General features: G+C 44.6%; 1 protein-coding gene across 1 annotated transcript in view; it reads right to left on the reverse strand.

Moving 5' to 3' along the window:
* RELN (reelin) overlaps positions 1–24,202 on the reverse strand; it is a 1,440,257-nt gene that overhangs the window by 177,493 nt on the left and 1,238,562 nt on the right. The window contains exon 42 of the mRNA XM_085653954.1: positions 22,318–22,538. Within this exon, the coding sequence (XP_085510080.1) occupies positions 22,318–22,538 (221 nt within the window). The remainder of the gene's footprint in view (positions 1–22,317; positions 22,539–24,202) is intronic.

Here is a 24,202-nt window from a genome sequence, read left to right on the forward strand (position 1 = left end):
ATAGAAGTATATATGGCAGTTAAAAAGTCAGCTTGGCTGAGATTACCCATTGTGATAAGTGACTAATTTGTTACACATATTCACAATGATCCATGTATGTGCTGCCAAAGAAGCTAACAATTCTATTGGTACTGCTGTCATGTATTGAGATTGGACTACAACAATCATAATGCATCATAATGTGGATGATGAAGGGTTGATTTGTCTGCCTAGTACACTGAGGTGAGGTGTCACCATATTATGACTGATGTTGATTCTCTGCAGGATCATGCCATTGTAGTTTGAACCAGGGCACCTAACATGGCAGTTCAGTATACACAAGCCCTTATCACACAGCATTTGCACATTAATAGTGTGCTTTATTTTACGATTGCACCACATTTGATCCTGTCTATGTGTGAGACCACCAGGTGTACACAAATACAATCATTTGACCCTAGGATGTCAGAAAATCCTGCTGCAGCTTAGATGTTTGCTTTGTGGGCACTGGCTATGTAGGTGTCCAATGTAAACTTTATATGCTGCCTAATCACTCTCTCCAAGGTATCCATCACTTATCAGAGTATGCTGTTGAAGGTTGACTGAGAAAAGCCAATCGTGCAGTGTACTCTGCCATGCCTGATGTAAAGAATTCTAGCACTGCTAGCAGCTCCTGGAAAGAGGATGGCACTGGATCCTTGTGTTGTGCTCCAGGCCATCCGTAATGATGAAGATATTTTTTATATGGTGCTCATTCCAAGCCTGTATACCCAATGGATCTCAAACTGATTCAATTGTATAGCTCCAGCCTCATCCTGTGTTATTGCTTCATTTGAGGTCTTTGTTTGGTAGCCTGGTTTCCATCATCATGCTGCATGGTTCACTGTAGTAGAACATGGATTTGGCATAGCATGATATGGTGCCCTAGCAGTGCTGCATCCACAGTGGTGTACTGCGGAATGGAAATGTGAGCTGCTGAAATCATCCTGTGAGAGCTTCACGTGCCCATGATTGTTCATTTTGGTCTGGCCCTGTAGGCAGATGTGTGTGATTTCATTTTGTCAGATAAAATAGTGCATGTACTGTGTATCTTTTGCATTATAGTCCTCGCCTTGGTTTGTTTGTATTGTTTTACAGATTTTCTTAGTTTCCCCACACTGTCAGGAATATATACCACCTGCTATTGACATGGAAGTATTTTAAGGTGGTAGTTTCCAATTACCTCTCATACGTGTAATAGGGTGTTATTTACCACTTTTGTGTGTAGTAAATATCACATGCAATAAATAGCACATGCAGTAAATAGTGTACATGGACCACAGACTTGGTATTTATCACATGTGATAAATATAACATGCAGTTATCTCATAATCAGACGAGTTGGTAAATTCATGCACTGTTCACCCTGGAATACAGTAATTACCACTACACCTAGCTCATAATGAGGGCCTAAAAATTGTAACAAAGAAAAAAACAAAGCACTGGGCCTTTTTAAACTGTGCACCCAGGATCTGGAACATCATTACTATACCTGTAAGGACCAAAATGTAGGAAAGAGTTGAAGACGCAGCTCTTTAAAGAGCACTACATAACAATCCAGTAATAACCCAATAACTAGCTACCTCTCCTAACATTCATTGACTGTATGCTTGCCTTTGACCCTGTAAAGCGATCCGCTGTGCAGGAGCGGATAGTACAAAAGTTTGTATACCCCCCCATTCTGCATGTTTATATTTATCTGAATAATCAACTAATAGTAATATTATTAATTCATTTGAAGTGGAAACTTACCAATTATATTAACAAAAGAATATCACGTGGGATTTGCATTTTGCATGGCTAAACTAATTGTATACTAATATATGTACGCATACTAATGGTAGAAAATTAGAATATTGCATGATATATGTTGCTTTTGTGATGTAAATTGTAAGTTGCACCAGATGACATCACTGGGTGAATATAAATGCTTTGAATGTTGCTATTCTGCTAGATAATTACTTACACATATGGGAATTAGTGAGGGTTTGACATTTTATTAGCCATTTCTATGTTTTAATTACGTTTTTGTGTTTGTTTTGCTTAAGTTGACCATTTGGGCCTTCATTAAGATGGCTTACTGAGACGTACAACGTGACTGCTGCTGTCTCACGAGGTTCTGGGTGAAGTGCGCATGCGCCACCGCCAGCAACAATGGCCTCGTCCTGACCCAAGGAGAAGATGTTCCCACCAATGACACCCTGGGAGCTTCGCCAGGACCACAACAATAGACTGTCTTTAAAACCGGAACCAGCAAGTGCGATGACTTAATCTTGCGGACTATGTGAGAACTTTACAGAGTGACCCCAAATCCACCAATGAGGACTGTCTAAAACTCAATCTTGATACATTTTGACATTAAAATCATTATAAAAAGCCGATAGAATAGTGAGGAAGGGACTGCTACTGCTCTTGTCGTTCGATTTGTCTTGCTGCAAATTTCCTGACGTTATGCTGACGGAGAGGACGGTGACACTGCTGGACAGCTGTTATCCTGAATCTTTGAGAGACTGAATTGCGGCCTGACTTTGATGAATTTAAAGATTTTCCACGACTTGACTGACTTAGAGGACGACTAATAGCCAGATTAGGTAAATATGATGTTCTGCGGTTTGGAAGATGATTTTCTAACAATTTGCAATTTAATTAGATAAACGATGTTTTCATTAATTGATAAATGTGTTGTGTCGATTATTTGAAGAAACTAGAATAAGAGAAGAGTATAGATAAATGAATTGAATCACTAAATCATATATACAACTAACTGATTCATCACCCAATGAGGGGAATATCACAAGGTTGGAGTTAATAAAAGTATTCAATGCACATTAGGGTTTAGGTGAAAAGATATTCCTTTCATGTCAGCGTTTGGAAAACCTATCCCTCCAGGGAAGCAGATCAACGATGTGTGAGTGTTGGTGTTATGGGCCCCATCAATTAATGTATTTGAGTGAATGTGTTATTGCGGTATTTGGTCTGTGACGAAGGGGGAGTTTGACATTCCACGCTGCAACAGTTTTTCTGGTAGCAGGATGATGGTTGTTATTGTTTTGGTTTGGTGATTATTGCTTGTAAATTGCTTATTGATTTTTGGTTATTGATATTGGTTTATGCATTAACACTCTATGTTGAGTCGCGTCGAGTTCTATGTTGTTTGCACGGATTCTGGGATGTAGGAAGTCGGAAGCTTGTAACGGTTCCGTAGTAGAGCAGAGGTAAGCGCTGCTCTCGGGAAAGACGGAATTGTTGTTGCCCTGTAGGTACAGAGGGGGAAACATGTAAAGATTGAAGTTGCACGACGCATTGTCTGGGTTCGATCCGGTGACATCATCATGTGTTGCCATTAGAGACATTTTCTGTGTGAGAGAAGTGTGTATGATAGCGAAGGTCATCTGTGAAATTTTGGTCTTAGGTACCAGGAGTCCGAATGGCATTCCGATAACGCTTATCACTGGAAAGGTAACAGGTGTTCTCTGAGCTTGCTAGAAGGATAAAGTAGAGGGAAGTGCTACTTTGTTAAAGTATGACATAATTCTGTAGTAGGACAGACTGTTCGCTGTTCTCGGGAAAGACAGGATTCTGTGTGAATGTACTACATTTTCTCATATGAAAGTGTGTGAATGTAAAGGCATTAGGGTTAATTGTGAAACTCTAGTTTTATTTCTCAGGAGCATTGGGTCTTCAACTATGTGTCTTAATTCTGGAGAAACGGTTAGCTAATGCTTGTTAGAAGGGTAAGGTAGAGGGATGTGCTACTTTATCAACGGAAGTAACGATTCCGTAGTAGGGCAGAGGTAAGCGCTGCTCTCGGGAAAGACGGAATTCTCGTGAGAAAGGTCTAATGCTATTCCTTGGTTAGCGAAGCGGACAATGGTGGTGTTTTTATGTTGTTACTAACAGAATTGTAAATTCGAAACAAAACTTACCGAGTGGATTTTGTAAAGGAGGGGTAGACAGAAGCAGGAGCTGTGGCAGCGGCTGTTGACGTCAGAACGACCGCGCTGGGATTGGACAGACGGTCAGAAACGTAGAACACTCCGGATTGGTGCGTTAGTGTGCGCCGCACTAGGAGTGGAGAAGCGCAGGGTGACGTAGACGCTCTGTATTGGTGCGTTAGTGTGAGTCGTGCTGGGATTGGAGAATTGCAAAAGTGACATAAACGCTCCGGATTGGTGCATTAGTGTGAGTTCGCGCTACGATTGGACAGAATAGCGGTACAGTTGTAAGGAGAGACTAGCGATACACGGAAGACAGGAAAATGTATTACGATCCACCAGAAAAGGAGAAAAAGTCCTGGTTTGTTAGAATTAAAAAGTGGTTTAAAAAGGACAAACCGATTGTAACTAGGGAAGGACAGTTACTTCCTTCACCGAAAACCCCCGCATCCTTTATGGTTGCGAAATATGGATATCACACCTGTATTTGGTTAGACAATTGGGTCAAGTATACTGAAAAGGACGGAGTGTTGGCTTTTCCAGAACATAGTTCATTTAATTTGGCAGTTTTGAGAAATTTAAGAGAAAAAATGATGAATTTAGAGCCAAGACCTAGATCGACACAATTTGAAGCATTGACAGAATGGGAAGATGAGATGCATGACCGAGAAAGACAGAGAAATGGCGTAAGGTATAGGTACATGTTTGGTAGGTCATACGGACATGAGACTAATGATGATCGAATGAGAAGGTGGCGGAATGCGAGTATGACTGAGGGTTTGTTTCCCGTAAGAGCTGCAGGAGAGAATGAAGGAACAAAGTGCGTAGAAAAGAGAAATAATGTGGAATCGAGAGGGTATGGAGTGAATGAATCAGAGGAAGATGTTCTTGATGGCATGTTCTATAAAAATAAACCCCCATATAGGCCAGAACCAGAAACATTAACCCCAAGTGCCCCAATGAAAGAAACAGTACGAATCATAAAATCTGAACCAGAGTTCCAAGATTTGGGAAAAAAACAATTCCATTAGAGAAGTAGAAAAGAAGTCCGGAGATAAAATAAATGATGACAATTCAGCAGAACTAGCAAAGACAACCCTAGAATTAACAGAGAAAATAAGAGAATTGACCAAAAATCTGGAAGCTGTAACAGTCCCAGTAACGATAGGTCCGGTAATGCCTATTTTTGATAAACAGAAAGATAGCGAACATTGTTTGACGGTCCCGTATAAAAGTAATAAACAGGTTGAACAACCAAAAATGAGTAAAAATGATAATCCATGGAGACAGACAATAAGTATGATTGAACCAAATGTTTCAAATAACCCGTTTGTAGGCCAGAACTGTGCAGAAAGGCTTATGACAACAGTGGAGTCAATATTAGAAACACAAAAGGATTTTGGACAAGGAAATGTAGAGAAGTCAGTAGGACCATCTACAGAGGAATTGAGTGAATGGTTGAGAAGCTTGCAGAAGAAAGACAAATAATCTCAGTCAATAGATGTGGCCAAACTACGAATGGTACTGGAAGAGTTAATAGTAGGAACTATCCCTACGGAGAAGTTAACAACTTACCAAGATGAGGAGTTGTTATTTCTGTGTAAAAGCATAACGTGGAGAGCAAAAAGTCTCCATGAAAGATTAGAAGAAGTGACAAATGAAATGGGTATTGATATTGAAAAGGTAAAAGCACTACAGAAACCATATCGGGTAGATTTCACTGAAAAAGACATTGAAAACATAAATATCACAGGATGAATGGGTCAGATCAAGGAAATAATTATTTTGTTGAGAAAATGGGGAGATGTGGACAAATGGAAAAGTAGATGGTATCGAAAACGAGATGATGTTTCAGATAAAACCTTTTCAGCTTTCCCTGTTAGAGAAAAAGAGAAGGTTGTGACAGAATGCCCTATGAGAGAAATTCCAGGAGGAGGATATGTACATGTCCCATGGACTTGGCAAGATATTTTGTCATTTACAAATGACTTCCCTCGACTACGTGAAAAACCCGTCGAGTGGTATAGAGAGGTGGACAGATTTGTAAAATTGTCCAAAGTATTGTGGATTGATCTAAATAGCTTGTTTGACATAATAGTACCAGCAGATCTATGGACAGAGTGAAAAATCATGATAAATTGGCCGACACAAAAATACCAAAGGGATACAAAAACAGGGGCTCCAGACCCCGAGGCAATGAAGAAATACGAACAGGTTATGGCGTTTCTGAAAAACAAAGTACCTCCTAAAGAGACAGATTGGGTAAAAATTTACAGAACACATCAGGAAAGCAAAGAGTCAGTACATGCCTATTATGAGAGGTTAAATTTGGCCATTAAACAATTTAGTGGAGATGAAAATCTAAGTGAAAAGGATTTAAGTCATTTTGTATACAGGTTTGTATATGGTCTTCGTCCAGAAATTAGTGAGATGATAAAACAGCATACCGTAGACTGGCAAAATAAGAAAATAGACGAAGTACTGAGACACGCTAAATATTTCAGTGATGAGATTGAAGCAAAACAGCGAAAATTGAAAGAAAAGGCTATGTGGGCACAAGTAAAGGTAGCGGAGAGACAGGAAGCTCAATTAGCAGAACAAGCAGGGTCAAGACAAAAATGTAATCCTGGGAAAGGTAAAGGAAATATTGAGGAAGCTAAGAAGAAATTTCCGTGTCATAATTGCGGTAGGATAGGGCATTGGAAATTCGAGTGTAAATTTCCCCTGAGTACTAACGATGAAAATGCATCATTGAATCCACAGGTGCAGCATGAGGTGAGTGGTCAACCGCAGCGACAGCAGCAGGTTGTAACACAACAGAATCAGGTGCCAAAACCACCTTTTTCACAGAACAAAAATTCCCAGAAGTATAGTAAGGAAACTGGATTCTACAACGAAGAACAGGTAAATAAACTGCCACGCGCTAGCGCGGCTTTGCAGTATTGGCTGCAACGCGATGAAAGCGATTCAGAGGAGGGTTATTGACGGTGCCGAAGGGAGGAAGAAGAGTGCGAACTTGGCGCAACTCTAGAAGTAGACCAGACAGGCCCATTTGTAGATGGAAAAGTTAATAATGAATATATTACTTTCCTAGTTGATACTGGTGCTACTCGATCAACTGTTAGATCAGCTGATGTCAAAAATCTTCCTCTCTCGGATGAAACGCTCCAAGTAGTTGGTGTATCCAAGAGACAGATTAAAACGTACCTTACAGAACCAGTGAAAGTTAGCATAGGGAAATTTTCGGAAATGCACTGCTTTGTCGTGTGCGACACCAGTCCTGTGAACTTGTTGAGATTTATTGTGCAAAATGAACTGCACTATATTTTGTACCCCAGATGGAATAGCATTTGAAACACCAGATGATGATGTGCTGTATAAAATGACAATGGCAAACAGGGAGAAGGAGGTTACTGGAACATATGCTGTATTTAACACTGACGAATTAACTAAAGAATTAAAACAATCTGTTAAAGCAGAAGGTTGGGATTTCACCGGAGAAGATGTAGGAATAATGAGAAATGTAGACCCAGTAAAAATAACAGTAAAAGAAGGAGTAAGTTATCCAAACGTCCCTCAATATAAATTGACACCTGAAATAATCGAAGGAGTTACTCCTGTGATTGAGAAAATGATAAAACAAGGAATTTTGAGAGAAATAATGAGTAGTCCATGTAATTCACCAATAATGGGACTGAAAAAGCCTAGTGGGAAGTTCAGGATAGTACAAGATCTGAGAAAGATAAACAAAATCGTTGTACCATGCTGTCCCATTGTACCGAATCCATCTGTGATTTTATATCAGATTCCCCATGACGCAGAATGGTATACAGTGATTGATCTATGCCATGCTTTCTTTTCCATCCCCTTGCACCATGAAAGTCAGCAAATTTTTGCATTTCGTTTCGGTGAGCGTATTTTGGCGTGGTGCCGAATCCCACAGGGGTATACAGAAAGCCCCTCAATATATAATCAGCTATTGAAGAAGTCTTTGGAAAGTCTAGAAATGCCCGAAAATTCTGTACTAGTTCAATACATCGATGACCTACTTGTGGCATCGAAAACCCGTGAAGCTTGTGAGGTAGACACGGTAGCCTTGCTGAATCATTTGGCAGATGGAGGACTAAAAGTGTCACCATCGAAATTACAATTTTGTAAGAAGGAAGTACAATATTTAGGACATAACATTGAAAAAGGACTGAGAAGGATAACCATAGAAAGAATCAGGATCATAAAGAGAATGAGTCCACCTATGACCCAAATCGAAGTGAGAATGTTTCTGGGAATGGTTGGATATTGTCGTCAATGGATTAGCAATTTTTCGTTGATCGCAAAACCTTTGGTACGGCTGACAAGAAGTGATGTGAAAGATCTCATTGATTTGAACAAAGAGGAATTGGCAGCATTCAAAAGATTGAGAGATGGGTTGTGTGAAGCACCTGCATTAGGTATGCCTGATTATGAAAAAGAATTTGAGTTGTATTGCAGTGAGAGAAATGGATGTGCACTCTCTGTTCTAGTACAGAAGCATGGAAAACTGAGGAGACCAATTGCATATTTTTCATCAATGTTGGACTCAGTAGCTGTAGCCCTACCTGGGTGTTTGAAAGCAGTAGCAGCTACATGTCGAAGTTTGGAACAGAGTGAGGGAATTGTAATGGGATATCCTGTGAAAGTGTTTGTACCTCATGATGTGGCGATCCTTTTAACAAGGAGTCGTACTCAGTATATGACACATAGTCGGCTGACTAAGTATGAAAAGGTCATATTAGGTGCAACAAATGTAAGTCTTGTGAGATGCGTGAATGTGAATCCTTCAACACTGTTGCCTGATGCAGAAAATGTGGAAGTAAGAGATGAAGCAGATCATGACTGTTTGGATGTACTTGATTTTTGTACAAAACCACGACCTGACATAAAAGATGAACCCTTACCAGAAAGTGATTTTGTTATGTTTGTCGATGGATCTTGTTTGAGGACAGATGATGGAGTGTTGAGTGCAGCATATGCGGTATGTACAGTTGCAGCAGTAATGGAAGCATCCTATTTGAAAGGAGTAAAATCGGCCCAAGTAGCTGAACTTGTTGCTTTGACGAGAGCATGCAAGATTGGGAAAAGTGTGAGAGTGACTGTGATAACTGATAGCCAGTATGGATATGGAATTGTGAACGACTTCGGCCAGATATGGCTACAGAGAGGTTTCTTAACCTCAAGTGGAACTCCCATTAAGAATGCGGAAGTGGTTGGAAAGTTGCTTGAGGCGATACAGCTGCCTAGGCAATTGGCTGTTGTAAAGTGTGCTGGCCTTAGTCGCAGTGGTGATTATATCGCCACTGGAAATAAATTTGCTAATGACATGGTGCAATACTGTGCACGAAATCAGAATTCAATCAATCGGGCTAAGGAAAAGGAGGTGATTTCTTGCTTTTCAGTGTTTACTAACACTGTGGGAACATGGGAAGAAGTAAGACAATTGCAGGAAGAAGCAGGAGAGGAGGAAATAAAACAGTGGGTAAAAGCAGGATATGCACCAAGAGAGAAAGATCATGTATGGGTCTATCGAGATGGAAGACCAGTCATGCCTGATAGCATGATGTCTGCCATGGCACGGATGTATCATGGACAGTGACACATAGGGAGAGACGCTATGATCAGTTCTTTTAAGCAAACCTGGTATAATGCAAAGTTCAGACTTGTAGCAGAAAGTCTTTGTCAGAGATGCCTCATATGTCAGCAATACAATCCAGGAAGAAAGACAGTAGTGAGTCTAGGAACAATAGGTCGAGAAGGAGGTCCTTTTACCAGAATGCAAGTTGATTTCATTGAAATGCCTCCCTGTAACAGGTTGAGGTATGTCTTGGTTATGGTCTGTCTATTTTCCAGATGGGTAGAGGCATTTCCAACAAGAAGAAATGATGGGATGACAGTGGCAAAATTACTTTTGAGGGAATTTATCCCTAGATTTGGGTTCCCAGTGACAATTGAATCAGACCGAGGAGGACATTTTCATAATGAGATCATAAAACTGATTTGTGAAGCATTGAATGTACGACAAAAACTACATTGTGCCTACCGACCAGAGGCTTCTGGTGTGGTGGAACAGATGAATGGTACTGTCAAAAACAGAATAGGGAAAATGTGTTTAGCCACAGGTATGAAATGGCCTGATGTCTTGCCTCTAGTACTCATGACTATTAGATCAATTCCAGACGGAACTACAGGGTTGAGTCCACATGAAATCATCATGGGACGAGCCATGCGCCACGTTTTTATACCAGTCAACAAGCTGATGACTATAACTGATGACATGGTGTTGGAATACTGTAAAAGCCTGGCTGACGCAGTTCATTCTGTGTTTCATCAGGTTGGAGCGGATGCCACCACCCTTGAAAAGAAGCCAGCCCATGATCTAAGCCCAGGGGACTGGGTAAGGATAATAGTCCACAGAAGAAGAAAATGTTTGGTTCCCAGGTGGGGAAAACCAAGACAAGTCATCTTGACCACAACAACAGCTGTGAAGTTTGCTGGATTGAAGAAATGGATCCATGCAAGTCATACTTTGAGAATTCCAAATCCAGTAGACCGCACAGAAAAGGAGTATTTTAATGAATCAGAATCCAGTACTGAGTCAGATGACGGAGAGCCAAAAGACAAAGAAAACGCTGAAAGGGGGGAAACAGAACCGAATTTAACTTTTGTCCTCAGAAGTAATTCCCTGAGGAGAAGGTTACAGATTTCTGATACCAGTTCAGATTCAGAGACAGAACAAAGAGCACAATCTTCCAGGAAAGAACAAAGAAAGAACAAAGAAAAGGACAGTGAAGAGACGATAAAAGAGATTCATGAGAAGGAAGTGCCAGATGAAAGATTGAGAGAAATTCCACCTGAAACAACACCTTTAGATGGACAGGTGCCAGATACAGAGAGAGAGGGAAAGATTATTGCGGAAGACCCCCGAGGAGGTGTAGGGAACTCCAACATCCAGTTAGAAGCAGGGACAAGTAGTCAGCAGGAAGATTGCGTGTCGGAGATTCGAGGAGGGACAGACGTAGAGAAAACAAAAGAAGTGGTGGAAAAAGAAACTGTTGAGAGTAAAAAGCAAGTTGAAACAGAGTCAGAGGAAAGCGAAGATGAAGTACCTGAAGGTCGAGTTCTAAGAAAGAGAGCTTGGAGAACTGAAAAGAACGATAAAGGGAGTAAATTGAAAAGAGCTGCAAAGGACGACGTTTGGCCGAATAAAATAAAAGATTGAGATATCGACTGACACGAGTAAGTTCACCAAGGGCTGAACAGGTGAATGAAGTGACGAGTCAGGGGAAATCAAAAGAAGAAGAAACAATTGTAGTTAAGGAAAGCAAAATAACAAGGAAACCTAACCAGAAGTATAAATCACCAGAATGGACGTATGTGGCCCTGCCTAAAGTAAAAGAAGAGGCGGATAGCCAAGGAAATCTAGAGGTGGTTGTACCGGAAGTGGTTGAGGAAGACAAAGAATCGGAAATCCTGAGAGTTATCTTATCCAATATTGGAGAAGAAGCGGATGTTCAGGACATTCTGTATACCGAAAACGAAGGAAAATTGAAAGATGATGAAATACCAAACTGAATGAGTCAAGAAAACTATTGATGGAAAGACAATAAAATACTGAAAAAGACAAAAACTGGTAGAACCAAGTAGGTGCTTAGAGCCTTGGGTTAGAAAATTAGTTGTGAAGTAGAAGAGGCTAAGTCAAAAGACACGGTCCATTTTAGCTAAGATGGCAAACATAGATAGTAGCAAAGGTGGATGTACATTTTTAAGAAGATGGTGCAAAATGTGTTGGTGTTGTACAGGATTATTAATGCTTCTATGGAGTATACTTGCTCTACTAATCTCATTTAAAGTTACTATAGATACGTTAGAAGGACATAGTAAAAACATAACTAATATAGGGAAAATTCAAAAGGTAGTTCTGACTAGAATAGATCAAAATTATTTACATAAAGAGAGGTCTATAACAGATTTTTCTAATAATATATTTTCAAAATTGTTGTGTGAATATGTAAAGACCATGGACGTAAGGGACTGCTACGTGTGTATGCGGTTACCTGCCTCTGTATCGGAAGGAGTGACTTATCATCACCTTCCAGTAACTTATGGAATAACATGTAGTGTAATAGCTAGTTTATTTTATCAAACAGGTAAATTAGAGTATTATTTTTCAAATGTAGATACTATATTTTCACAAGTACCGTCAATTAACAAACTAAACAAGGTAAAACCTGCAAAGGTATTAGGTGAATTTTTCTTAGAGACTAAAGAACTAACATTAGAATACATATTTAGAAATAATTTGACTTGCAGTTTAAAGAAAGAGGAAAAAACATTTTTAGATATGGTTGAAGAAAGGAGATTGAAAATGCAAAGAAAGGCTTCAGTAGGAAAAGTGGAGAAGACAGTCTGGGATGTAGAAATGGAAAAACACTTGAAAGGGGAAACAAGTCCAACTATGGCTTTAGATTGGCCTCAGAAGGGGAAATTGTGTATTAGAAGGAATCAAACAGCATATGATAATTATTTTGTAGGGAATAGCGAGTGCCATGATACATACCGAATCATGGGTGGATGGGGATTTAAAGGGGGAAAAGATCCAGTTTTTCCAGAACTGTATTTCATTTGTGGGAACAGGGCATATTATCGTTTGCCAGACCATTGGTATGGCGCATTTTATGTAGGCCTGGTTTTTCCAAAGATTTTTCACATGGATAGACGAGAAGATGGTGTACATAGTTTAGGTAGTTATTTAGTACGTAGTAAGAGAGAATCTTAGACAGAAATTGTGGGTGACATTTTTGGAGCATTGATACCAGCAGTGGGAATATCTCTGAATGCAAACAAAATTAGAAGACTTTCAACAGTAGTGGATCGCTTGTCAACAAGCACCGCTGGAGGTTCCTTATTGGTAAATACTGAAATGGTTGCCATGCGTGCTATGGTAATGCAAAATCGACTTGCCCTTGATATATTATTGGCAAAAGAGGGTGGAGTCTGTGGAATTCTGAAAGTTTAACATTGTTGTGTTTACATTCCTGACGAAAGTAAAGATTTGAACATTTATATTAAAAATATTACAGAATTGCATTATGAAATTGCACCACTGGAGGTTGAAGGTGTTTGGGAAAAGATTGGAAAGAAATTATCAGCTATTAAAGATTTTGTAGTAAAACTAGGTAGTACATTTTTAGGTAAGATATTATTTCCATTAACATGTGTGATTTTCTTAGTATTAATAATTAGATTAGGATGTATTTGTCGTAAAAAGGATAAAAATCAGAAAAGGTTAAAAAGAGAAAATTTAAGGAGAAGAGATAAGAAACAAAAAAGAGAATTTGAAGAAATAGAATTGGAGGAAATCAAGGAGAGTATGTCTAAAACAGCAAAAAGAGAAGAAACAGGTGAAACTGAAATATGACTAAAAACAAGAAATCACTTTGATATTCCATAAAAGGGATACAAAATTTTGTTGGTGTGGTGATATAATCACCAAAGGGGGGATTGCTGGAGCGGGTATTACAAACTTTTGTATACCCCCTCCATTCTGCATGTTTATATTAATCTGAATAATCAACTAATAGTAATATTACTAATTAATTTGAAGTGGAAACTTACCAATTATATTAACAAAAGAATTACACGTGGGATTTGCATTTTGCATGGCTAAACTAATTGTATACTAATATATGTACGCATACTAATGGTAGAAAATTAGAATATTGCATGATATATGTTGCTTTTGTGATGTAAATTGTAAGTTGCACCAGATGACATCACTGGGTGAATATAAACGCTTTGAATGTTGCTATTCTGCTAGATAATTACTTACACATAGGGGAATTAGTTAGGGGTGGGCGGAATTACCGGAAGTGCCTTTCGCCAAATATCGCGAAACGGCACAAAATCTCCGCGATCACGCAATATTTCGATGCTTCCGGTTGGGGTTTCATTTTGTTACAGGAGCATCGTGCCAGAATGATTCCTGCCCTGCATATTTACCCAAGAAGATGCCACCGTTTTGTGCAATACCTCTACTCAAGTACTTTCTACTGGCTAATCCGTAAGTGCTTACGTTGCCACGGCGCCGACGGGCCCCCTCGAGTCAGCTGTCCATCATAGTGGGGGAAAGGGCGGGAAGACGTTGCCCACCGCTGGTGTGTGGGGCAGGGCTTCCATGCAGTTCACATGCCTCTTGTTTAGGGCCAGAGACCGTTCAGAGCAGCAGACGAGGAGACAGAACCTCCTGGTGTCAGGAACTACACCGGGATTGCGCTCGAGAAAGTCATGGCTGCACAGAGCTCCATCAAGGTAAGGACCACAGCTAATTTTTGACGGTAGATATGGGGAGAAAAGCACACCTGCCCAGCCTCGACCTAGCTCCCGAATGTTTTGTGCTGATTAATGCGTTACTGAATTTGAGCTTCAACTCGACAGGAAAGGAAGGACTAGTCTCAAGGCGACAATTTCCGTTCCCTCGCGGAAATTGCGACAATTCGACATTTTCGCGTTCCGTGCGGAACGCGAAAATGTCGAATTGTCGCAATTTCCGCGGGCGGAACGGAAACTGTCGCCCACCCCTAGAATTAGTGAGGGTTTGACATTTTATTAGCCATTTCTATGTTTTAATTACGTTTTTGTGTTTGTTTTGCTTAAGTTGACCATTTGGGTCTTAATTAAGATGGCTGACTGAGAGGAGGAGCCTAGCGCGCAACCAAGATGGCCGCGTAGGTGCGAGGCTCCCGAGGACCTCCGCGACCTCCTACATATATCCTGACAATATCCTGTCCTCGATGAGGGGACTGTGTTGGTGAGCCCGAGCTGAGGTGGCACCCGCTTTCCGCTTCCAAATTGGACCTCGGACTCCGGCGGTAGCACCGATTGAGATTTCCGGCCTTCTCCACGCCGGACCCCGGATTGGAGTTGTGGGGGGATCCGGAGGCAAAGTCAACAACAGCGGCGGGCTGGGCGCGGCGGCTCGCGTACCCCGCACTTTCACTTTTGCTTTTGCACCCTTCTTGCTGTTTCGGCGAGGTTGGGTTGCGGGGCACTGTGAGGTAGTGTGGCCCCGTTGGGGTGCCCTGCTGACCCGCCGGCTGTGACTTGCCCCGTGGCCCTGTGGTGACCCCCTCCCGGATCCCGTGAACCGGCTTGCCCGCCCTTTACGACGTGCCTGGCACGGCCGTGGGACTGGAACCATGTCCACAAAGCAAGATGGAGATCGGGCAAAGGTGAAATCGACCCGACGTGGCGCAGTCCCCCAGTCTAACAGTATGGACCGCTACACCCTCCAGAAGGGATCTCCTGAGGTGCCACGTAGGTCCCCTGAGGGCCCGACTGATGCTCCTGCTCTGCCCGCGGACCTGACCCTGCGAGACGTGATGGGCGCCATCGCTGAGATGAAGGCCTCGGTGGACCAGCGCTTTGATACACTGGCGCAGAAAATCGACTCGGTCCTTGTGGATGTTGGCCTGGTAAGGGCCGATTTATCCAAGACTAATGACCGGGTTGATTCGTTGGCCCACACCACATCGGGCCTCACGACGGATGTGGCAGCCCTCCAAAAGGAGGTGCGCCGGCTTGGCCAGGCGAGCGCGCTGATGGATCGTCGCCTGGAGGATTCTGAGGGTCGGGCCCGGAGGAACAATGTCCGTATTCTCGGGGTGCCTGAGGGACGGGAAGAGGCGGCGGCGGATCTATTCGTGGAGGACTTGATTCTCACCCACCTCCAGCCCCGGGGACTGAGTAAATTCTTCGCGGTGGAGCGGGCCCACAGGGTTCCCGGGGGAAGGCCTAAGCCCGGAGCCCCCCCGAGGCCTCTCATCGCCCGGATTTTCAACTTCCGAGATAGAGACGCTATCCTGCAATCCTCCAGATTACAGGGGCCGGTCAGACTCGACAATATGGATATAAATTTTTATCCTGACTTCACCCCAGCGGTCCAAAAGCAGAGACTAAGCTTTCTCGGAGTCAAACGTCGTCTACGGGACCTAAATCTCAAGTACGCTATGCTTTTCCCGGCTAAGCTGCGGGTGGAGTTGGATGGCCGTACGCACTTCTTTGATCGTCCCGAAGCAGCCGGGGACTGGTTAGATACTTTGCCTGGGGATCGGGATCGGGGGGGTGGGGGGGGGGGAGCGGTGGGGGGAGAGGGCCCGCCGGATCAGGACTGAGGGACTAATATTATGCCTCGCTCTGGACAAAATTGATGTCACTTTTGACTGTTCACCTGTTCGAGTAAGTCTCCTCCTGTGGAGGTCGTGTGGGGTCTCTTGGGGGTTCTCCCTCCTCCTCTGGGGGTTTAGTTAGTTTCACCATCTATGGGGCGACAGGCACACTGCACTTTGGGGGGGCTGTTTGGGCTCATGCAGGGGTGCAGGGAGGGGGGAGTTCTGTTGGGGGGGGGGAGTTGGGGTGGGGTGTTGTTGTTCGTTTTTACCACAAGGCAAACCCTTTTCTGTATTGTTTTTAAGGTGCTCTCCGGGGGACGATTGATGGCTCCTGTGTGCTATGGGGGGTAGGGAGTTGACTTTGTTGTCTTGGAACGTTAATGGACTGGGGGATAGGATCAAGCGAGGTGTGGTCCTGCAGTATTTGAAACGAATCTCACCCGATGTAGTCTTTCTGCAGGAGACACACCTTATTGGAAACTCTTTCTGTGCCATGAATCGGCGTGGCTATCGTTTGGTGGCCCATTCGGGCTTCACGTCGGGTTCACGGGGTGTGGGCATTATGGTGAAGAACTCGCTCCCATTGGAAATTGATGAGGTGCGCCATGATGATAGGGGGCGCTATGCTGTTTTGATGGGGAGAATGGAAGGCAAAGTGGTGGTTTTTGTATCGGTATACGTCCCACCGGGGTTGCAGGCGACCACTTTTGCAGACCTGGGGCGCCTCCTCCTGGGCCTTCCGGGGGGACTCCTAGTGGTTGGGGGGGACTTCAATGCGGTGGTTTCTGGGACTCTGGATCGTCACCCCCCTAGGGACCTCCCCCGGGCCCAGGCGTGGCTACCTGGCCTCTTGGATACACTGGGATTGGTGGACTGCTGGCGCTTAAAACATCCCACGCAGCAGCAGTACACTTTCCACTCGGGGGCACATGGTAGCCTCTCACGGCTTGATCATATCCTTGTCCCGGCGGCCTATGCTGGGAGTGTGGGGGAGGTGCGCCATCTGGCGCGGGGTATTTCAGATCACTCCCCGCTCCTGTTCCATTTTGATGTCCTTCCGAGGGGTGAGGGCAGGGTAGTTCCCATTAACGCCTGGTACCTGCGCGACCCCACCATTCACGCTGCTGTGATTAAATCCCTGCAGCGATACTTTGATGAGAATGTGGGGTCTGTCCCTTCGGCTATCTCCTTGTGGGAAGCCTTCAAGACAGTTCTTAGAGGAGAGGCCCTGTCCCTCATTTCCCATGCCCGGGGGCGCGAGCGGGAGGAGGTTACCCGGGTGGAGGCCGAAATTGCTGAATTGGAGGGTGATTTAGAGGGCGGAGTGACGGATGCTGCACTGCATGTCCTACAACTTAAGCAGGCGGCCTACAGGGCCCTCGTTACGGAGGCGGCCAGGGGCCTCAGTAGGGAGCAGCAGGGGCGACTGTATGATGTGGGTGATAAGGCGGGCAAACTGATAGCGTGGTTGGATAAAAAGGAGAGAGTGAATCGTGTGGTCCCGCTGATTGAGAGGACGGATGGTGTGAGTGTCACCGAGCCAGAAGAAATTGTCTCCTGTTTCGCGGATTATTTCCGCGAGGTGTATTCTCCGGTCTCTCCTTGCTCGGAGGAGGACTCCCATTCCCTGCTTAGGGATATCGCGCTGCCTTCCCTCTCGGAGGAGGACAGGGTGTCGCTTGATGCCGCTCCTACATCCGACGAAATTGCCCTCGCCATACGTTCGGTTGCCTCTGGCAAGGCCATGGGCCCAAATGGCATCCCTATCGAGTTATATAAGCTGCGACCGGATGTATTGGCGCCCCACCTCCGCGCGATGTTCCTGGCGGCCCACTCGCTGGGCTCCCTCCCGCCGGACCAGCGTCTGGCTACTATCGTGGTGATCCACAAGGAGGGGAGGCCTCGGGACCGGGTCACATCCTATCGGCCTATCTCGCTTTTGAATGCGGAGCCCAAAATTCTCGCCAAGGTGCTGGCCAATCGGCTGGTCGGAGTGGTGGGCGACCTGGTTCACCAAGACCAGTCCGGCTTTATCCCCCATCGCAATACAGCCCTTAATCTGCGGCGCTTGCACGGGGTGCTCGCACGTGTCCCATTCGTGCGGGAGCCGGCCATTTTGGCGTCCTTAGACGCCACTATGGCGTTTGACACGCTTGAGTGGCCATACATTTGGGCGATGCTGGCGAAGTTTGGATTCGGCCCGGGCTTCATCAGTTGGGTCAAATTGTTGTATTCGGGCCCATTGGCGCAGGTGGTGGTGAATGGACGAGTTTCGGCCACATTCGAGCTGGGCCGGGGCACGCGACAGGGCTGCCCCTTGTCGCCTCTCCTGTTTGCGCTGGCCTTGGAACCCCTGGCGGAGTGGCTGCGGTGGCACCCCTCCATCCGTGGACTCCGTTGGACCCCCGAATATGAGGACCGTGTGTCCCTATACGCTGACGACATCCTCCTGTACCTAGCCTCCCCACGTAAGTCACTCATAGTCCTGGTTGATGTTTTACGTTCATTCGGCCGGAACTCAGGCCTTGTCATCAACTGGGCTAAATCATGCGTGTATGTGCTCTCTGGGGAGGCTCCTGTCCTTCCGCGGGGTTGTCCGATTCAGATTGCCTCTCAGGGGTTTCGATACCTGGGTGTCTACATTACTCTGGACCCAGAGGCTCGCTACGAGCGGAACTTGCTTCCCCCTCTCCAGCGCTTGAAGGAGGACGTCGTGCGCTGGCGGCGCCTGCCGCTTTCGCCGCTCGGCCGGGCGGCGTTGTTTAAGATGATGTCGTTGCCACGTTTCTTATACGCTCTCCAGAACACTATGGACCCAGTCCCGGCGCGTTACTTCCGTGAGGTGGAGAGTTTACAGCGCCGCCTGTTCTGGGACGGGAGGCCGCGCATTGCCCTGGCGAAGTTGACGCTCCCGTGGTATGACGGGGGGATAGCCCTCCCGGACATTAAACGGTATTACTGGGCCTCCCAACTAGCTGCAATTAACCATGGCCTCTATGGGCCCGCCTTGAACCCGGCGTTTGAGATGGACAAGATGCTACTGCCCGGTAGCGACTACAATCGAGCGCTCTACTCTGGCGCGCCCGACGCTCGCTTGACGGGACCTACGCGTGTCATGGTCAGAGTATGGCATGCGGCTAATGCAGCTATGGGGTGGAAGGACCGTTTGACCCGGGCGTCACCGCTGTATGCGTCTGAGAAGCTGGGCTCTCTCTGGACCTCGAAGGGCTTCGCGAAATGGGACATGATAGGCATCAGTAAAGTGGGGGATCTCTGGTCGAGGGGAGGATTTAAAACATTCGAGATGCTGCAGACGGAGTTTCAGTTGCAGGGTAGTGAATACTTTCGATACCTGCAGATCCGTCATGCACTGGGCTCCGTCTTCCCAGACGTCGCCTCCATCCCGGAGTCTTCCCCCCTGGAGGATAGAGTGCTAGATGGCCACGTCCCAGATAGTACGATCTCCCTTATTTATAAAAAACTGATTAATGATCGATCGGGCTTGCTGATTGGCCTTCGCGAGGCTTGGGTTGCCGACGGTCTGGAATTGGACGACGAGGACTGGATCTCCGCGGTGGCCTCTCCGAAGGAGGTGGCTATACCGGCTCGCCTTCGCTTCGTCCAGCTCAAAATACTCCACCGGGTCTACATGACGGGGCCAAGGCTTCAGCGCATGGGCTACGCTGTGGATGGTTTGTGTAAGCGTGGTTGTGGTGCCGTGGCGACCTTCCTGCACATTTTATGGGAATGCCCGGAGGTGGAGCGACTCTGGCGCGGTGTGCACGAGGTCCTGCGAGTGGTTACGCGTGTTGCGCTGCTGCCAGAAGCGAGGAGATGCCTGTTGAATGTGTGGGAACCAACTGACTACTCGGCTCCGCAAACGTGGTGGGTGACTCTGGGATATATGATTGCTAAGCGTGACATTGCGCAACTGTGGGGATCCCAGAACCCCCCGACGGTGTCTGCCTGGAAAGAGCACATGGACTGGTGCATGTTTCGAGAAAAGGTGGTGTATGTGGCGAGGGGTAAGCCTGCGACATGGGTGAAAGTGTGGGGCCCCTGGAACGCCTACCGTGGGAGTATTTGTGCGCCACCATTGCTGCCTGCTGCCTCACCAGCCCCGTCCCCTTAGCTGTCCCCTTCCCCTAGCCCCGAGCACAGGTTCCCCCAGTCCTCGCTCTGTTTCCCTTCCCCTCTTTGGACTCCTCTAATAGTTGGGGTTCCTCATTGGGGAGCACATGCTGTTACTTTCGACTGTAGGGTAGCCTTGTGGGTGTTGTTTTTTTTTTTTTTTTTTTTTTTTGTATAAAATGAAACCGCACTGTGACGTATTATGGTTGTGGCCCATGATGTTGATGACTCCTGCTTATGCTCCTTTGTAATGCCAAGGGTTCTATGAACGTGTGCCATATGTTTCTGCCATTCCTAGCGGCCGGCCGGAAGGTTGTGGGCCCATAATTGTATATTCTTGAGATTTGTAATAAACGGTTTCAAAAAAACAAAAAAAAAAAAAAAAAAAAAAAGATGGCTGACTGAGACGTACAACGTGACTGCTGCTGTCTCACGAGGTTCTGGGTGAAGTGCGCATGCGCCACCGCCAGCAACAATGGCCTCGTCCTGACCCCAGGAGAAGATGTTTCCCACCAAGGACACCCTGGGAGCTTCGCCAGGACCACAACAATAGACTGTCTTTAAAAATGGAACCAGCAAGTGCGATGACTTAATATTGCGGACTGTGTGAGAACTTTACAGAGTGATACATTTTGACAGTAAAATCATTATAAAAAGCCGATAGAATAGTGAGGAAGGGACTGCTACTGCTCTTGTCGTTCGATTTGTCTTGCTGCGAATTTCCTGACGTTATGCTGACGGAGAGGACGGTGACACTGCTGGACAGCTGTTATCCTGAATCTTTGAGAGACTGAATTGCGGCCTGACTTTGATGAATTTAAAGATTTTCTACGACTTGACTGACTTAGAGGACGACTAATAGCCAGATTAGGTAAATATGATGTTCTGCGGTTTGGACGATGATTTTCTAACAATTTGCAATTTAATTAAATAAACGATGTTTTGATTAATTGATAAATGTGTTGTGTCGATTATTTGAAGAAACTAGAATAAGAGAAGAGTATAGATAAATGAATTGAATCACTAAATCATATATACAACTAACTGATTCATCACCCAATGAGGGGAATATCACAAGGTTGGAGTTAATAAAAGTATTCAATGCGCATTAGGGTTTAGGTGAAAAGATATTCCTTTCATGTCAGCGTTTGGAAAACTTATCCTTCCAGGGAAGCAGATCAATGAAGTGTGAGTGTTGGTGTTATGGGCCCCACCAATGAATGTATTTGAGTGAATGTGTTATTGCGGTATTTGGTCTGTGATGAAGGGGGAGTTTGACATTCCACGCTGTAACAGCTGCCTATTTGTCTATGTTTGTTCTGTACAAATATCATATACCTGCATACATACATAACACATATTAGAACATTGAGATGTGGAGCACTCCATTGTAGACAATGGAGTGCTCCATGCTTCTACGGGCCGGTAAAGGCCCGTAGAGCAACATTCCAATGTTTTACAAAAGCCTCTCGAAGCTCGAAGGGATTTAAATCCCCTCGAGCTTCGAGAAGCCTTTGTTTAATTTGTTAGAACATTCTGGTCTCTAGTGGCAGAATGTTCTAATAGCCTTATAGCCCTTCGTAGCAGGGCTATACTGCTATTAAAGTCCCGCTGCTTTTGTTAAAGTCCCTCGCCTTCGGCTTGGGCCTTTAACGCTGCAGCGGGCCTTTAATAGCCGGTATAGCCCGCTACGGCGGGCTATAAGGCTATAGTATGCCCTACCTCTCTATCTTGTTAACACTGGAAACTACTGGACCATCAGCCATAAACATCAAGTGTTGCGAGGCCCTGTAGTGGGCTTGTGTGGGGATGCCTGCCACATCTGCCTTTCTAGGACACAACAATCACTTTTCGTGCATTTGTGATTGTGTTGTGGTAACTGGAAACGGGTGGCCTCTTTTGTCAACCCTGTAGTTTGTCACAGGGTTTTCTAAAAAGAAGAATGCTGGTACATACTCTAATATACTGCCCCCAATGCAGCAATTTGGTTATGTGTCCATTATAGTTAAATATATTTAAGAGAAGAGGCTTACCTTCGAAATCGTCCTTCAAGAAGTCAGGGTTCTTGGTGCTCACTCTGCAGGTCGGGCCAGAATATCCAGGATCGCACAGGCACTTGGTCCCATTAGTGCAGCTTCCGTGCCCGCTGCACATGTCCTCACACTGGAGGCCAATGTACACATTATCAATAGCCCAAGTCACAGGCTGGGAAGTTGTTGTGTAGAAGCCCTGGTGCCAGCGGAACCTTGCAGACCTGGAAACATAAAATGTACATTATTTTAAATTGGCAGCTCTGATTCAGAAATCACATGCAGAATTACCATGACTCCCCCAGTGTTACTGCAGCTGTTCCCAGTAAATAATGGAACGTCTTGTGTTAGTCTAAATAAGAAAATAGGAATAAAATGTCCTGTAACCTGATTACCAGATATTTTCCCTGTCTAGAGTACTACTTGGAAGTTTTATTTGACCCATTGCATCTCTGTCTTGGACCACAAATCAGCCCACTTTCATAGCTAAAGAATATGTAGCTGCAAAATCTTCACCCTACATATTCTGGTCATTTTAAGTATTGGCAATGTTCATAGTTAGGCAACAACGAACAAACACCCAGCACGTTTTGGCTTTACAAGTGGTTTTAGAGTTGGGCTGATATACATCTTTCAGCAGCTTTTTGAAGAGAAGAGGGTTCATGTTGGATCTGTAGTGGTGATTTTAGTTGGGGTGTCATGTCTTTTGCTTCTTATCATTAGAAATCATTTAGAAAATTTCCCTAGGCACCAGATATATTAATGACTTGGGGCATAATGATAGATTCAAATAAATTAGTACTTTGTGATGGTTGTAGGGATTGCATTGTTCAAATACTTGTTTGGCCTTATAATTTATAGTTTCGTGTATTAGGAACCCATAGGGGATTATTTCGGCGAAGAAGAGGCTGGATTGGTCCATGATCCACTGAAGTGAGACACTGATGATAGAGTGAGTTAACGGAAGATTTGTTGGATAATGCAAAACTATTTCTTTGAGAGACTGATAACTTGCTAAATTTAATATTTGTCATATTTCACATTTTTTGTTTAGAATAAGGCACAGTGTGAATTCACTGAGCAGGAAGTATAGTTTATCAAGCCAGATTGTTCTAAAATTGGACATTCAGTCAATGTCAAATACCTTGCAAGTCTAGGGGAAATGTTCGGAATTAGAGGTTTAATACAGGCAGCTACCCTTAAGTATGTTGGGAGTTTTGTTATACATATAGAGCTAATGTGACCAGAAAGTGACTTGGTAAGTGCATGTTTTTTATATTAAGTTTGCATGTATAGATGAGGTATTTGTATAGCCAAAAAGGCAGTTGAGCACTGTACAAAGCCCAAGGCAAGCATACAGTCAACAAGTAGTAGGAAGGTGCTGGACATGGGCCTTTCTGCAGGGTCATCCCCAAACGTGTTGCTTTCAACCCTCCTGTTTTTAGAACCCGCTTTTTTTGGCTTTTAGGACTCTGCACACTTTACCACTGCTAACTAGTGGTAAACCTCTTGTGCTCTCTCCTTAATACATGGTAGAATTGGCTTACACCAATTGTTATATTAAATTTACTTGTAAGTTATTACTAAAGTGGCACTAACTGCGCCCAGGGCCTGTACATTAATTGCTACTAGTGGGCCTGCAGCACTTATTGTGCCATCCACTTAAGTAGCATTTTAAAATGTCTCAGGTCTGCCATTGCAGCCTGTGTGTGCAGTTGTAAACTACCATTTCGACCTGGCAAAATAAACCTTTGCCCAGGTCTAAAATGTCCTTTTTAATACATGTAAGTCAACCCTAAGGTAGGCACTGGACAGCCCAGAGGGCAGGATGCAGTGTATTTAAAAAGTTGGACATATATTTTTGAGTTTTATATGTCCTGTTAGTAAA

This window comes from Triturus cristatus, chromosome 4_1 (genome assembly GCF_964204655.1).
Source record: "Triturus cristatus chromosome 4_1, aTriCri1.1, whole genome shotgun sequence".
Classification (NCBI taxonomy): Eukaryota; Metazoa; Chordata; class Amphibia; order Caudata; family Salamandridae; genus Triturus; species Triturus cristatus.